Source organism: Gorilla gorilla, chromosome 7, assembly GCF_029281585.2.
Source record: "Gorilla gorilla gorilla isolate KB3781 chromosome 7, NHGRI_mGorGor1-v2.1_pri, whole genome shotgun sequence".
Lineage (NCBI taxonomy): Eukaryota > Metazoa > Chordata > Mammalia > Primates > Hominidae > Gorilla > Gorilla gorilla.
Genome location: NC_073231.2, coordinates 23,260,665 through 23,275,401, shown reverse-complemented (window position 1 = coordinate 23,275,401; position 14,737 = coordinate 23,260,665). Strand labels below are relative to the sequence as shown.

At 43.6% G+C, this 14,737-nt stretch overlaps 1 protein-coding gene across 4 annotated transcripts in view; it reads left to right on the top strand.

Annotated features, from left to right (window-relative positions):
• The first annotated feature begins 1,833 nt into the window (after nt 1–1,833).
• The window catches only part of PSD3 (pleckstrin and Sec7 domain containing 3), a 547,860-nt gene continuing 534,956 nt past the window's right edge, over nt 1,834–14,737 (top strand). For 3 of the 4 annotated variants that reach the window (XM_055349507.2, XM_055349511.2, XM_055349510.2), the window contains exons 1-2: nt 1,834–1,932; nt 3,668–4,540. In XM_055349507.2, the coding sequence (XP_055205482.2) occupies nt 3,788–4,540 (753 nt within the window). In that variant the 5' untranslated portion in view covers nt 1,834–1,932; nt 3,668–3,787. The remainder of the gene's footprint in view (nt 1,933–3,667; nt 4,541–14,737) is intronic. The other variant, XM_055349521.2, reaches the window with a different exon arrangement.

Below are 14,737 nucleotides of genomic sequence, written 5' to 3'. Positions count from 1 at the left end.
AGATACCATCTCACATGAGTCAGAATAGCTATTATTAAAAAGGAAGTAGTTATTGTTACTTCATCTTAGAGAAGAGGACCTGATTGTCAAAAAGGCCAAGTAAATTATTGATATGGTTTGACTATGTCCCCATCCAAATCTCATCTTGAACTATAGTTCCCATAATCCCCCACGTGTCACAGGAGGGACCCAATGGGAAGTAACTGAATCATGGGGGTGGTTACCTCCACACTGTTCTCGTGATATTGAGTTCTCACAAGATCCGACGGTTTTATAAGAGGCTTTTCCCCTCTTTGCTCTATACTTCTCCTTGCTGCCACCATGTGAAGGACATGTTTGCTTCCCCTTCTGCCATGATTGTAAGTTTCATGAGGCCTCCCCAGCCCTCCAGAACTGTGAGTCAATTAAACCTCTTTCCTTTATAAATTACTCAGTCTCTAGTATGTCTTTATCAGCAGCGTGAGACCAGACTAATACACTTGCCTAAGGTCACACGGCCACACAGTGGAAGCAGGGCTGAGAAATGTCTGTGTGGTACCAAAGTCTGTGCTCTCAAATCACTCTGCTGTTTACTCATGTTTCTCTGGCACTTTCCCCCACATCTCACACAGAGCTTCCACCCCCTAAATGTGCCTCCTAATACTTAAGGGTGTCCCAAGGAAATGCGTTACATGAATCCTCCAAGTCAGCCCTCCTGTCAGCTCTCAAGTATCATCCACCATTTATTTATCCTTCTCCTATTTCAGCCCACACAACCCAGAAATGAAATATTGGGCAGTAATCCCCACTGTGGTGAGCTTGCAAATAAAAAGAAGAGAGAAGTGCCCTGGACACGCTACCAGCACCACCATGATTTCCTTGGTACTTTACTTCTTGTGGTTTAGAAGTTGGACGTTTGAAATGGAAAGAGGTGAAGGAGTGAAACTTCTCATCTGACAGCTCTTTAAAGCCCCTGCCTACTTGGGGCAGTTGTGCCTTCCCTGAGCTTCACATTCCTTAACTGCAACATAGAAATGATGCCACCTACTTCACAGGATTGTGCTGTGCCTTGAATGAAATACACTATGCAAAGCCCCTGATGTCATGGTTGGTACCTTCAGAAGGTTTCTTCTCACCCAAATTCCTGTTCCCTATGAAGACATAGTTTCCCATGTTATTGGCAGTTAATCAGTCAACACGCAGTACTGTTTGTTGAGCGATTACAATGTTCAGACAAGTTCTTGTATAGGAGAGTGTGAAAATTACCTATAGAGGACTAGACATCACTTATGTAAAATGTTTTATGAACATTAATGTAATGAGATCAACATACTATTACAGTTAGACATAATATGGTTTTGTCAAAATTTTCTCTGTAGATGTGATTAAAAGGATTATAGCAGCCGGTGCCTGGCCTAAACAGATTTGATCACATTTCTAAATGAGATGTAGATTGAGTCACTTGCCAGCTATTGGAAATGTGGGCAAAACCTCCTTGACCTTTGGTGAAAAAACTTTTAAAGTGTGAAGACGTTTAACAAGGAAAACTATCATAAGACTCCAACTGGGCATCCTGGCATCCTGAGAATTTCCAAGGATTCAGCCTGGTCAGCCATGGTCAGCCAGGGCCAGTGGCCCCTGATGCCTCAGGGGTGCTGCCCGTGTGCGGGGATGCTGAGGAGTCAGGGAGGGAGAATTCACCCAGGCTTCACATGATGCTGCATGCAGAGCAAGGAAGTTCTAGACCACATGCTCACTTTGTTTTGGAGGATGATTTCCTGGTTCCCTTTTAGTCAAGTTATTTCACATTGATGAAGACTAGAGTTTTCTCACACCTGCCTTCTTTCCTCCTCAGGTACAGGGTCAGCATGACTCAAAAAGATTCCTTTCCCTCTAAGAGGTACTGAGCCTATAGAAATACTCTGAATGTGAGTGAGTCAACTGAATTTTAAGGTGATTTCTTTTCTTCTTCCTTTTGTCTCATTTTTTACTTATTATACTTTTCAATTACCTATTACAATTTGCTAAAAAGAAATGATCTCCATTTTTAAAAAGCACTGCCATGTTCTCACAAGTTAAAAGGTTAGACTTTTTTTTCTTCCCTCTAATTAAGATGGGCTAAATTATTTTTCAAAACAACAACAACAACAAAAAGCCCTTCCAGCCTGATTTGTTACCTGGATTTTTTTTTTTAATCTTATTTCTTCTTTCTCTCTTCTTTCATGTTTTTCTTTTTTCTTAGTTTTTTCTTTCTTTTTCTTCCTTTCTTTCCTTCTTTCTTTCTCTCTCTTTCTTTCTTTTTCTTTCTTCCTTCCTTCCTCTCTTTTTCTTTTTCCCTTATTTCCTTCTTCCTTCCCTCCCTCCTTCCTTCCTTCCTTCCCTCCTTCCTTCTTTCTTTCTTTTCTCTCTCTCTCTTATTTTCTTTGATGCTAAGTGTCTTCTGCACAGCTGCAACAAAATACCACTTTCTTTTCATTTTGTGGGGTAATACCAAATTTCTTTCATGCTGCTCTAAGAAAATACCATAGACTGGGTAATTTATAAAGAAGTGAAATTTGGTTTCTCACAGTTCTGGGGACTGGGAAGTCCAAGATCAAGGCACCTGGTGCCTCGTCTGGTGAGGACATTGTCCTCTGGAGGGGAGGAATATTGTGTCCTCATTGGGTGGAAGGCAGAAGGGCAACCTACTGCTCAACAGCTGTGTGAAACTTCTTTAATAAGGGTCTTAATCCCATTCATGAAGGAAGGCACCTTCAGGATCCAATTGCCTCTGAAAGGTCCCACCTGTTAATATTATCACATTGGCAGCACCAGAATTTTGGAGGAGACACAAACCATGACACCAAGTATTTTGATGTGGGACCTCTCCTAGAGAACCCATAAATGACCACAGATTTAAAGTGCAAACTCATGAAAACATTAAAGTTGCTTACAACTGTTTGTTGTGCACTTTATCCTAGAGGTCTTAAAATTATTTAGTAAAAATAATGCAGACAAAGTAGATGAAAAGTACACTTCAAAGCTTATTGGAGGCTTCATTTATAAACCAGTGTCTCGCAGGTCAGTCACCAAGTAACAAGAATAGCTAACACAGAATTTAGGATTAAATTATGAAATGAATAGTGTTTTCATTTCAAATAGGAGGAAGGGGCCAGTGAAGAAAAAGTGATTCCATTTAGATACACAAAGGTGAGAGGGGGCCGGCCGCAGTGGCTCACACCTGTAATCCCAGCACTTTGGGAGGCCGAGGTGGGGCGGATGGATCACCTGAGGTCAGGAGTTCAAGACCAGGCTGGCCAACATGGCAAAACCCCGTCTCTACTAAAAAGTACAAAAATTAGGTGGGTGCGGTGGCGCGTGCCTGTAATCCCAGCTGTTCCGGAGGCTGAGGCAGGAGAATCACTAAAACCTGGGTGGCGGAGGTTGCATTGAGCTGAGATCACGCCACTGCACTCCAACCTGAACAACAGAGCCAGACTCTGTCCCAACAAAAACAAAAAACAAAGTTGAGAAGGGTTGTCTTGACTGTCCTCACTGTCACCCCTCACTTGTAGATTATTCTCCACTAATATCTTTTTGTGATTCTGTGATATAAGTGCAAAGTCCAGCTCCATGGCCAAGATCATTATCTGACCCCCCTATTTTAAGACTCCCCTGGGTGCTGAAGACATGTTGTTTGCTTCCTCAGGCTGTTGGTGGAACCATGGGGCTGAGTCACGTCTGCCCACAGCTGCTGCTGTTCGCATCCCTGGGCACTGAGGCCTGAAACTCCACCCTGGCAGGGACCAGCCCGACCCCCCTGGAGGAAATGGCTGGGCAGTTTCAGCAGCAGCAGATGAAAACTTCCTTCCTCTTCATCCAGCTGCGGGCTCCTCCAGCCTGCACTCTCCCCGCCCCGTCTCCAACGGCAACCCCAGGGGGCCTGGAGGAGGGACACAGTTTCCCAAGTCCCAGGACAGGCCTCTTGGCAGGCTGGGACCTCAGGCGCACACAGGGCTCAGCTGCCCCTCCTTTGAGGCTGCTGCAGAAGGCAGGCCCTGAGACGGAGGAATCAGCTGCTTTCACTTGCTCTGCTCCAAAGGAAAAGAAGGAAGGGAGGAAAAAATCCCAGGATCCGGACGTAAGCAGGGGTGGTGATTGCAGATCCCCACATCACAGGCATTGCCAGGCCCCTGCCTCCAAGACACTGGGCTGGCTACAGCCCCTGGCATGGAGGCTTCCTAGCCCAGCTCCCATCATGAGTGATAAAAGCAGCAGTCCCTCCATGGGCTGGAAGCACTGGCCAGTCACTTCTGCCACCCAGGATCTGTGGGGCATGGACCCCCGATGCAGGGATGCCTTGGGATGCTCCCCTCCAAGGGCTGTCCTGGTCCACGCTGCGGATGGAACGGAAAGGACTGTGTTGAGGAGAGGCGCCGAGACCTGCCAAATACTCCCCAGGAGCTGTAAGGAGGCCACAGGTACCACAGCGCAGGCGACAAGGGCACGGCTCTACAGGTACTGTCCAGCTGTGCACACCAGCAAGGGCTGCCCAGCCCCGCCTGCCACTCTGCCTCTCAAGGTAAGAACTCGCATGTCCTGAATCCCAGCAGAAGAAAGAGAGCCAGGGGACAGACATGCCACCCTGGCCTCCAATTTCTGGCGTTGCTTCTCTCCTCTGCTTAGATGGGCCACACTTCAACAGCAGAGGTACCCACGAGCCGCAGCCTTCCCAGGCCTGGCATTTGCTCTGTCCTCTGCCACCTTCCAGGCCACCAGAAACATTTTGTTTGGAAGGAGGCAAGGAATAACTATTTCCCGAGATTTCTGCCAAAGACGGGAAAAGAAAAGTCAGGCGTACTTTATAGGGGAACACCAGAAGGAAGGACAAAGGAGGTACCCAGACATTTATTGGGTCCTGTGATGTGCTAGGCATTTTCTCACATCCCCTTACTCGTCTTAACCACTTTGAGAAATAGAGCTCCACAGCTCCAGTTTCAGATGAGGGGATGGAGATGTGACTGGGCAAACATCCTCCCCACCCTTGCAGAAAGACAAGGGCAAAAGCAAAGCCTGTTCTCCAGAATGGGCATTGGGAACAATGGGGAGGCTCCAGGGAGCTGTGGAGGTTTCCAGAACTGGAGCACAGCCTTGGAACTCAGCCACAGCCTACTGTCATCCATGAACACCTGACTTTCTAGGGCTCTCATGTACCTTCCATCTCCCCAACACACCTAGACCACCACCAAATGGATGTACAGCCTGGGACAGGAGCCTCCATTCCCCATCAGGAAGGGAAAGGCAGCCCTGTGTGGCCTCCACGGTCTTTTCCAGCTCTGTGGGCTCCTGTTTCCACCTCTATGGGCTCTGCCTCTGATCATGGCCTTGGCTGCCCTTGTTGTTAGCATCTCACACTCCGCACTTCTGGCCCAGCCTTCCCGTTGTTCTTGTGCTTGCAGCCCACCCTCTCCACCCAGCTCAGGTGCACTGTTCTCAAATTGGGTGGACAAAACTTAAAATTATGCATTCAGCTTTCTTTTCTCACAGTGTGGGCATCTTGCTATCCTTTGCATGTGTGTGAGCATGAGGGTGGAGGTGAGGAAGGGTGTGGAGGGTGGTGGGATGAGACGGAAGGAAGAGGGAGTCATTGGAGTGTTGAGGGTTAGCATGGAGAGGAATCTCAGGGAAGTCACAGAAGAAATGAATGAAATTCACAGCATCTGGCAGGGGCCTCCCATGGGCTTAGAGGGGGTACCGCTTCATCCAAACACCATGCCCTCTCCTGCAGGCTTCTCACAGCACCCTTCCTTCCCTTTTCTCTTTTTAACAAGGGCCTGCGTAGCCACAGTTAAGAAACGGGGAGAAAGTTCTCTCCAGAGTAGCGCTCTTGGAGGAAGAGATGCTAGCATGCTTCCTTAAGAAATAGTTTACATTCCATCCTAATTCTTGCATCTCTCATTTCCTACCGGGATTTAGGAGGAATGACATACTCCTGCATCAGAGCCCATCTCTGTATGTGGGGTCACACAGTTATTGTTTGTGTACTTCAGTGCTGGCCTGATGACTTGAAAACCCCATCTTTTCCCACTCTCCCCTCCCGCCTTCGGGGGATAAGCTGAAGCCTCAGAGCTGTTGCCATTTCTCTGGGGAGAGGCACTTTGGGAATTGGTCCAAGTGTGTGGATCTCACCCTTGTCCACCTAATTGAGAGGGCTGCAAATGGGTCCCCGACATCTGCTCAGTCTAAGTTAAAGGTTGGAGGATTTCTGGCTAAAAATTTAGAAGCCCCAAGTCCAAGTCCTTATTGAGAGCAACCCGCCAGAGCTCTCTAAGGCTCAGTTTTTCCACCATGAAAACACTGATGACGTCCCCTGCTTCACATTGCAATGGAGATTTGTGGACTAAAGTGAAAGGGGCCCTCAGTAGTCCTAAGGGAGAAAAGAGGAGAAGCCAAATCAATGAGACACCAGGTAGGACCAGGTAACCCATGGAGTCAGAGGTGGTCAGACAGTGTGATTCCCTCTGCCATGGGGAGAGAGAGGAGTTGGGAAGTTAGCACCCTTAGATCCTGTAGGTGCCGTATGGCTATCACTAACCAGGGAACCCCTGCCCAGGGTTGGGTGTTACACAAAGCAGCACAATAGTTTTTCCATATGTCCAGCCCTGGACAGATTAAGGTGCTATCTAGACTTGAAAGATGAGTGTGTGAGAATTACTCAATCCTTTCATGTTTTAGAATGTAGCTATATGAATTGTCGCAAAGTATCAAAAAGCTGATTAAAATATAGTATCTTCTTGACCACTGTAGATGCTAATGCCCTCGATCCCCCACAATGGAAGCTTTCAGTCGATGAACTTATGGAAAATGTGCTCAGTTATGTTTATTAAAGTGAAACGTTGGTTACAGGGAAGGAAACTCCATTCCTACACGTGTACAGTAGAGTTGAGGTCCTAGTGTCAATTTGGAAAATCCTGGATCTGAAGAGTAAACTTTCTTCTTTGCAGGATTCAAAATGGTTGAATTTATTCTCTCAATGATGAAACATCACAGGCTCCATAGTAAAAAATCTTGGCTTGCATCTTTCCAAGTATTATAAGGAATGAAGAACAAATCTTCATTGATTGGTTCTTAGTTTATTCTATGACCAGGCTTTAGTAAAAATAATCAGAGCGTTCTGTGACCTGGATGGCTTCCATTGCATTATTTCTTCTTATGAAAATCTCGAAATTCTGCAAGGATGTATGTTATTATCACCCCACTTCACTCGTGAAAGGACAGATGCTTGCAGATGGTAAGCAACTCCATGGGACTAGGATGAAGCAGCTTGGGCCCAGCCCTCAAGTTGTCTACCCCAAGTCCAGGGCTCTGTCTGCCTTCTTTCACTGTCTTTCCAGCTGGCAAAATTTCCTTGGAAGTAACCCTACATTTCCTGAGGCCTGGTGGTCTGTACTGTACTCCTAATTCCTCTGGTGGAGAGGATGGGAGAAAGACACTCAAGACTTTAGGTCTAGTGACCTAACCTTGTACGAATGAGTCCAGCCAGCTTTCTAGAAGCAGTGAAGGCCTAGGTGTTGGGGACGTGGAGTCTCAGCTCAGGGTGGTGCCAACGGACGGCTCTAACATTTCTGTGGTGAGTCTGTCAGTGTGAATCAGAGAATATTCTATGGGCCGGGACCAGAGCCTGCCCTAACCATCTCCCGGGCCTCATGTGCTGCTGCCCCTCTGTGGGAACCCAGGGAACTGTTCACATTTGATTTGAACTTGGGGCTAAAGATAAGAGGATAAGGAAAGTAGACCCAACTCAAAAGACAGGGAGGAAAAGCTTTCTCTATCATCGTTTCGGGACATTTCCACATCTTAAATTTTTTTTTGCTAGATCTTCATATTTTACATATTTTGTGTCTTAAAATGGCAGTGACTTTTGGTATATAAGCAGCCTTAGAAAATTAGTGAAATAAGTTTTTTAATGTCCCTCATTTTTACTGACCTCAATTTTATCTATGGCTTTAAATTTGCAAAAAGATTGACTGCTCTATTTTGGTCTTCCTGTCTCCCTTCCTACCTCACCGTTGGTCCTCAAAACCAATTCACTTTTTGAGCTTTGATCACTAGCTTGTAAGACTGTTCAGGGTTTAGGAGACAGCGAGGAAATGAGCATGACAGGCAAGGAGCCAGCCAGGGGGTTTGTGTGAGGGAGACAGGCATTGGGACATCATTCATTTATCTAATCAATGGAAATGCAATGGAGGTCTATTTTCTTATATGCAGACACTGTCTAGCAGACTAGGAAAAATAGTGTGAACTCTCTGTCTTGGACTGTTATTCCTTAAAATCAAACTAATGTCTGAAATGTAAATCTATAAAGTACATTACCTTTTGGGTAGAAAGTTTTTGTTTAGTTCACAAGATGACAAAGAAGCTCTGGTTTTGCTGACAAACTAGTTCTGTGGCCTCTGACATCTCCCTGAACAAAGCTAGCTTCTCTCATTTTCTCCAGGAAATCTTTCTACCTCAAAAATTCTATAATACCTATGCATCTATGAATACAGAAAGGGAATGAAACTCTTTAAGGAAAGATAAGTATTAAAACAATTTATTTTGGCCAGACGCGGTGGCTTACGCCTGTAATCCCAGCACTTTGGGAGGCTGAGGCTGGCAAATCATTTGAAGCCAGGAGTCTGAGGTCAGCCTGCCAACATGGTGAAACCCCATTTCTACTAGAAATATAAAAATTAGCCAGGCATGGTGGTGGGTGCTTGTAATCTCAGCTACTGGGGAGTCTAAGGCAGGAGAATCGCTTGAACCCAGACGGTGGAGGTTGTAATGAGCCAAGATTGCACCACTGCACTCCAACCTGGATGACAGAGCTAGACTCTGTCTCAAAAAAAAAAAAAAAAAAAAAAAAAAAGCTATTTTCTTCTATCTCAGCTTATCTCTAAAGATTCATTATTTTGTCAAATGACTTCACTACAGGAAACTTACATATAGAGTGAGCTTACCTTTCTTAGGGAAAACTGGGATTTCCATGAGGAGCAAGACATTCAGGTATGAAAGAGTCAGTGCTTTCTTTGAACAGTAATACAAATTCCCACCACAGAATTTTGGACCGGTATTGCAAACCGTCTGTCCTGTAATGGTTCTAGTTAAATAAAGTCCCCTATTACGAGTTGAACATTGACTCCCTAGTCTACTTAACCCCCAGGAAGCAGTCACTTACCTCATTAAAGGTAAACATTTCATTATTCAAGCCTGTTTGACTTCTGGTCTGTCATAAGTTTAAAAGTTGTTTTTCTCATAAAATATTATTCTAGATAATTCTGTCTTTATATTAATTCTACTTGGTGAGTCATTTAGAATTTTATAAAAGAAACTAGAACAAAGAAAGAGCATGCACAAATGCTCACATAGTAATTTTAACAGAAATATAGATTAAATGTGCAGTGAAACATCCATTTTAAAAGAATGTGATATTTAGGAGGCAGTATTGATGGGATTGAAAAGCTTATCTTTAGTTCATTTTACGCTACATTGGTTTTGACACAGATGTCTTGATTTATTACTTGAATAAATAAAGCCTGAGATAGCAGAAAGGGTTTCAATCCTTTCTCATCTTGTGATTTGCCTTAGTGTTCCCATGACAACGTTCTCTTGCTCTTTTTCTCCCCTTACCCCATCCTCAACATGCACACACAGGAGTCCTGTGGATCGTTGTATAGGTGCAATCCTCCTGGAAGTTTAGCATCTGGATCCACCTATAGGAAGCAGAGGACCAAGAGTGCAAGGACACCTTTACAGCTGTGTCCCTTGCAACATGTTGAAAAGCAATTGGATTGGGAGCTGGGACACAGGGGCTCGATGCAACTCCAATAGGTCTTGTTTTTCATCTCTCCTCTGCTATCTTCTGCTTGCCCGTTCTTCAGTCTTCTCTGAATCCCTCTTTCTCTTTCTGCCCATCTGCTTACTCATCTCCCTACTCCACAGGGAGGAATTTGACCAGCACCACTCCCAGGTTTACATCTCTTCTCCTTAGAAGACAATCCAGGCTAACACTGAATTCTCTTAGGCCTGCATCCCTGGGAAGAGACTTTTTGGTCTGATGTGGGCTGGTACCCACTAAGTCTACTATGGTGGGCACAGAGGTAGGTGCGGCTCACATTGTGCTAACAGGGGTGCTGAGATCCTGAAGGTGGTTACACCACGGAGGTCTGGGAAAGCGACGACTCATAAAGATTGACGGGGAGCAGAGAGCAGAGGAGAAAATACAGACAGCCAACCCAATCAATGTCCAGAAACACTTGCAGGGAGTTGTCAGCTGAGAGTGGAAAGTGATTGCTTTGTTTAAGTGTTCTATCTGAGCTCTCTCCAATTTAACATTTTGAGATTAAATTATACATTAATGTATAATTAATATAGAATCTATAAATGTACTATAAAATTATACATGTTATAGCCTTTGGGGAGATTTTTTAAAACAGCATCCTTTAACTTTGTAATATATTAGAATCAAATCATTACCTGATGTGATTTATAAATAGATTTGCTTCCACAATCTGCTACAGGTTATGATGTGGTAAAAATTTTATCTTTGAAAGACTTTTGTTTTCCTGGCTTGGCTCGGTGACTCATGCCTGTAATCCCAGCGCTTTGGGAAGCCGAAGAAGGAATCTCAGTTGAGCCTGGGAGTTTGAGGCTGCAGCGAGTTGTGACTGTGCCACTCTACTCCAGCCTGGGCAACAGAGCAAGACTCTGTCTCAAAAACAACAAATTTTTTTTTCCTTGTAGATTTATAGAGACTATAGGATACAATGAGACTTACAAAGACTTAGTGAAAGCAGGTTGTATGGTAATCAAATGACTATCATGGATTCCGCATGTGGTCTCTTCAACTTTACATTAGTTCTCTGGGACTCCTGACCCAGTATTCCAGAAGTCAAAACACCAAAAAGGTGGAGATTAGCCACATGCCCTGAATTGGGTTATAGTGAACCTTGAACTGTACCTTATGACTTAGCATGTCTATTAAATAAGCATAAATAAGCAAATCGATGTATAATTCACATCACGCAATGATTTGATCCTAATATATTACAAAGTTCAAGGATGTTGTTTTTAAAAATCTCCCAAAAGCTATAAAATGTATATTAGCTTCCCTAAAGTTTGAGAGAGCTCTGATAAAACATTTATACAAAGCAATCGCTTTACACTCTTAGCTGACAACTCTCTGCAAGTGTTTCTAGGCAAACGAAAAAGGTGGGCAAATGACAGAATGATGGCTACATGGAGTTGACATTGTCATATAATGGCAGGGCTGCATTTTTTTTTTAAGGACGTCCACCTTCCTTCCTTCTAAAGTCATCAGCAGCTATGACTGTTTTTTGGCTGCCCTTCATGTTGTGCATATTTCCTGTGATTATATTTAGTCCATTTTAACTTTTTGGAATTTAACTTTAAATTTTCAGGATGTGTGATTTTGCATTAACCTTTCAATAACCAGGTCCAGCAGATTATGAGGTAAAAAGCTCCAGGGAATTATTCAAGCACTTACAATGTTATATCATTGGAAAATCTCATTTTATCTGCAAGGAGCTTGGCTGCTCTTCATTGAGTTCTCACTGATTGTATGATGCAGTATCAATGAAAATGTTAAACCATTTATCTCATGTCAGAGATATCTCAGAGAAGTCTCAGGAGACTTTGTTAACATAGACTCAATCTTCTCCATAAAGCATTTCCAACATCCTATAACAACAGTGCAAATAATAAATAAAAACAATGGTGAAAGGTAAACGGTAATAAACAATCAAGACTAGGAAAATATATAAATAAAAGTCAAGGTCAAGGAAGGATGAGGTTGAGATTAGAAAAGCAACCCAAAAGTCCATCCCATAAAGGCCTACAAAGCTGGTATGTTTGACATTCAGACTTAGCATTGTGCTTCCTAGCTGCCCAAGGTCAAAGAGTCGCACGGGTAGCTGTATAGCTCTAATTGTGAGAAGGGTGAGGAGAGAAGGAAGGGAGGGAGGAAGGGAAGGAGGAAGGATGCGGGTTCTTTTAACATGTCCCACAGAAATTCTCTTTAAAAAACAAATTTTGCTTGACCTTTAAAGTAACAATTTAAAAACAACATTTTGGATAAAAACTTTTCTAATGAGCATTTCATATTCACTGTGTTTCTGTTTCTTTAAACATCATACACATAACATAATTTAATCTGATAATATAAGTAATCACTCTAATCTTGCTGCTGGTACCCAAGTATCGCTTGCTGGTACCCTTAGGTCTTTAAGACTATTTGCCCTTATATTTAATAAAATTTTATATTTGCACCTCTGCCACTAGTACTCTGCTCTCTGAGTTCTTTTTTATTTTTAGTAGTTTTTCAGTTTCCTCTGTTCTGGCCTATCTCCTCTCACTATTATTCCTATGCCTACCTCTAACATCCTTTTCTAAATCCACTACAGGCCAGGAAACTAGAAAACAAATTTGTTTCTATTGCAAGGCAAGTAGATCCAGCTCTACTCTGTGCTTTAAACAACCTATAAAATAAATATTTTCAACTGAAATAAATCATTCCTACTTTTCTTTTCATGCCATTTGAGAAAGCTCATGGAAAAATTCTTACTTTTCTCATCCTCAACCTTTATTTGTAAGTGAACTTTTTCTTAGCATACTCTGCAAACTGCCCTTCCGCCGTCTTTTTTGAGAGCATCCTCCATAACAACCTATCTTTTTATACTGTTTCGTGAGCCGCTTCTGGCTGGTGCCTGCCTTTTTTTCATTTATTAGATTGCCTTGTGTTTGTAGCCTGTGAAGCTCTTTGGAGAAAAAGCATTACATAAATCCAATTAGAAGCTATATATTCAAAGTGAATGCAGGAATTACATTGTTGATTATGTGTAAGTTACCATATTCATTTTTAAATTAACTTATTAAATGTTTCTCTGGATCCTTTATAATCCATACAACAGAAGATTCTTTTTCTGCTTTCTATAAGCTTTTAGGGCAGATAAACATACATGCAAAGAGGCATTTTGAAACATACAGCCTGAAACACTGGCAGTATATTTACAAAGGTTTAATACTTTAGTCACTGCAAGCCTACAATGGGGTAATTACTGTCCAAGTTACTATCTGCACATCGTAATTTGAGGAAAATGGTGACCATTTTTATTCCATTGAGTCAGAAGAGAGCCTCAGTAGAGATGCACTTCAGGGGCCATCAGAGTGAAAGACGAAAAAGCTTGGTGAATTGAAAGAATGTAAAGAGGATTTGAGTTTTGGATTTCTCCTGAGTTCATGTGTGAATTTCACAATTCATTAGGAAAGAATACAGCAACGATGTAATCATATATACATGCAGTGAATTGGTCTGAAACCTGAAAATTAAGATAAAGGTTTATAGGCTGGGTGCAGTGCTTCATGCCTGTAATCCCAACAATTTGGGAGGCCAAGGTGGGAGGATCACTTGAGGCCAGGAGTCTGAACCACCCTGGACAACTGAGTAAGAGACTATCTCTACAACGAAAATAAATCTATTTTTAAAATTCGTAATTAATGGTCAGGCATGGTGGTTCATGCTTGTAATCCCAGCACTTTGGGAGGCCGAGGTGGGTGGATCACTTGAAGTCAGGAGTTCCAGGCCAGCCTGGCCAACATGGTGAAATCCTGTCCTACTGAAAATACAAAAATATTAGCCGGGCATGGTGTCCCATGCCTGTAATCCCAGCTATTTGGGAGGCTGAGGCAGGAAAGTTTCTTGAACCTGGGAGGCAGAGTTTGTAGTGAGCCGAGACTGCACCACTGTACTCCAGTCTGGGAAAAAGGGCAAGACTCCATCTCAAAAAAAAAATAGTAATTAATTTTCAAAAGTATTTCTGAGTTAGGCCAGGCACGGTGGCTCACTCCTGTAATCCCAGCACTCTGGGGGGCCGAGGCAGGCGGATCACAAGGTCAGGAGATCGAGACCATCCTGGCTAACACGGCGAAACGCCGTCTCCACTAAAAATACAAAAAATTAGCCCAGTGTGGTGGTGGGCACTTGTAGTCCCAGCTACTCGGGAGGCTGAGGCAGGAGAATGGCATGAACCCGGGAGGCGGAGCTTGCGGTGAGCTGCGATCGCGTCACTGCACTCCAGCCTGGGCCACAGAGCGAGACTCCATCTCAAAAAAAAAAAAAATATATATATATATATATATATGAGTTATAAAATGATACCTTTTATTCAAAGTCATAAAAATAAACTAAAAATAGTAGACTACATGTTTGGAAAACAATACAATGTCATGAAATGAAGTACATATTTCAGCATAAAAAATATGCATCATTTAAGACAACACTGGAGAATTTGAAATCCAGATTAGAAAATCTGGACCTAGATTGTGTGTCTGTACATCACAGAGTGGTGGCACCCCCTGGACCCGGGAGATTTCCCCTCATCCTGGAAGATTTCCCTTCCCAGGTGCCAGGCAGTGATGGCAACTGAATAAGGCCACCCTGCAAGACGTTGCTAAGAGACAGCAGAAACACTGCAATGGGTTCTGTAAACTCGATCCAAGCCAGTGACTTGAAGTTGTTTGCTGGTCAGACCGTGTTGGGAGTTGGGGAGCTGAGGTTTCTTTGGGGATGCTGCTTTGGATGAGGCTCCCAGCGCAAGACTGCAATCTTGAGGCAGCACATAAACAATTCTGGGCTGCGGGGCGCGGTGGCTCGGGCCTGTAATCCCAGCACTTTGGGAGGGAGAGGTGGGCGGATCACGAGGTCAGGAGATCGAGACCATCC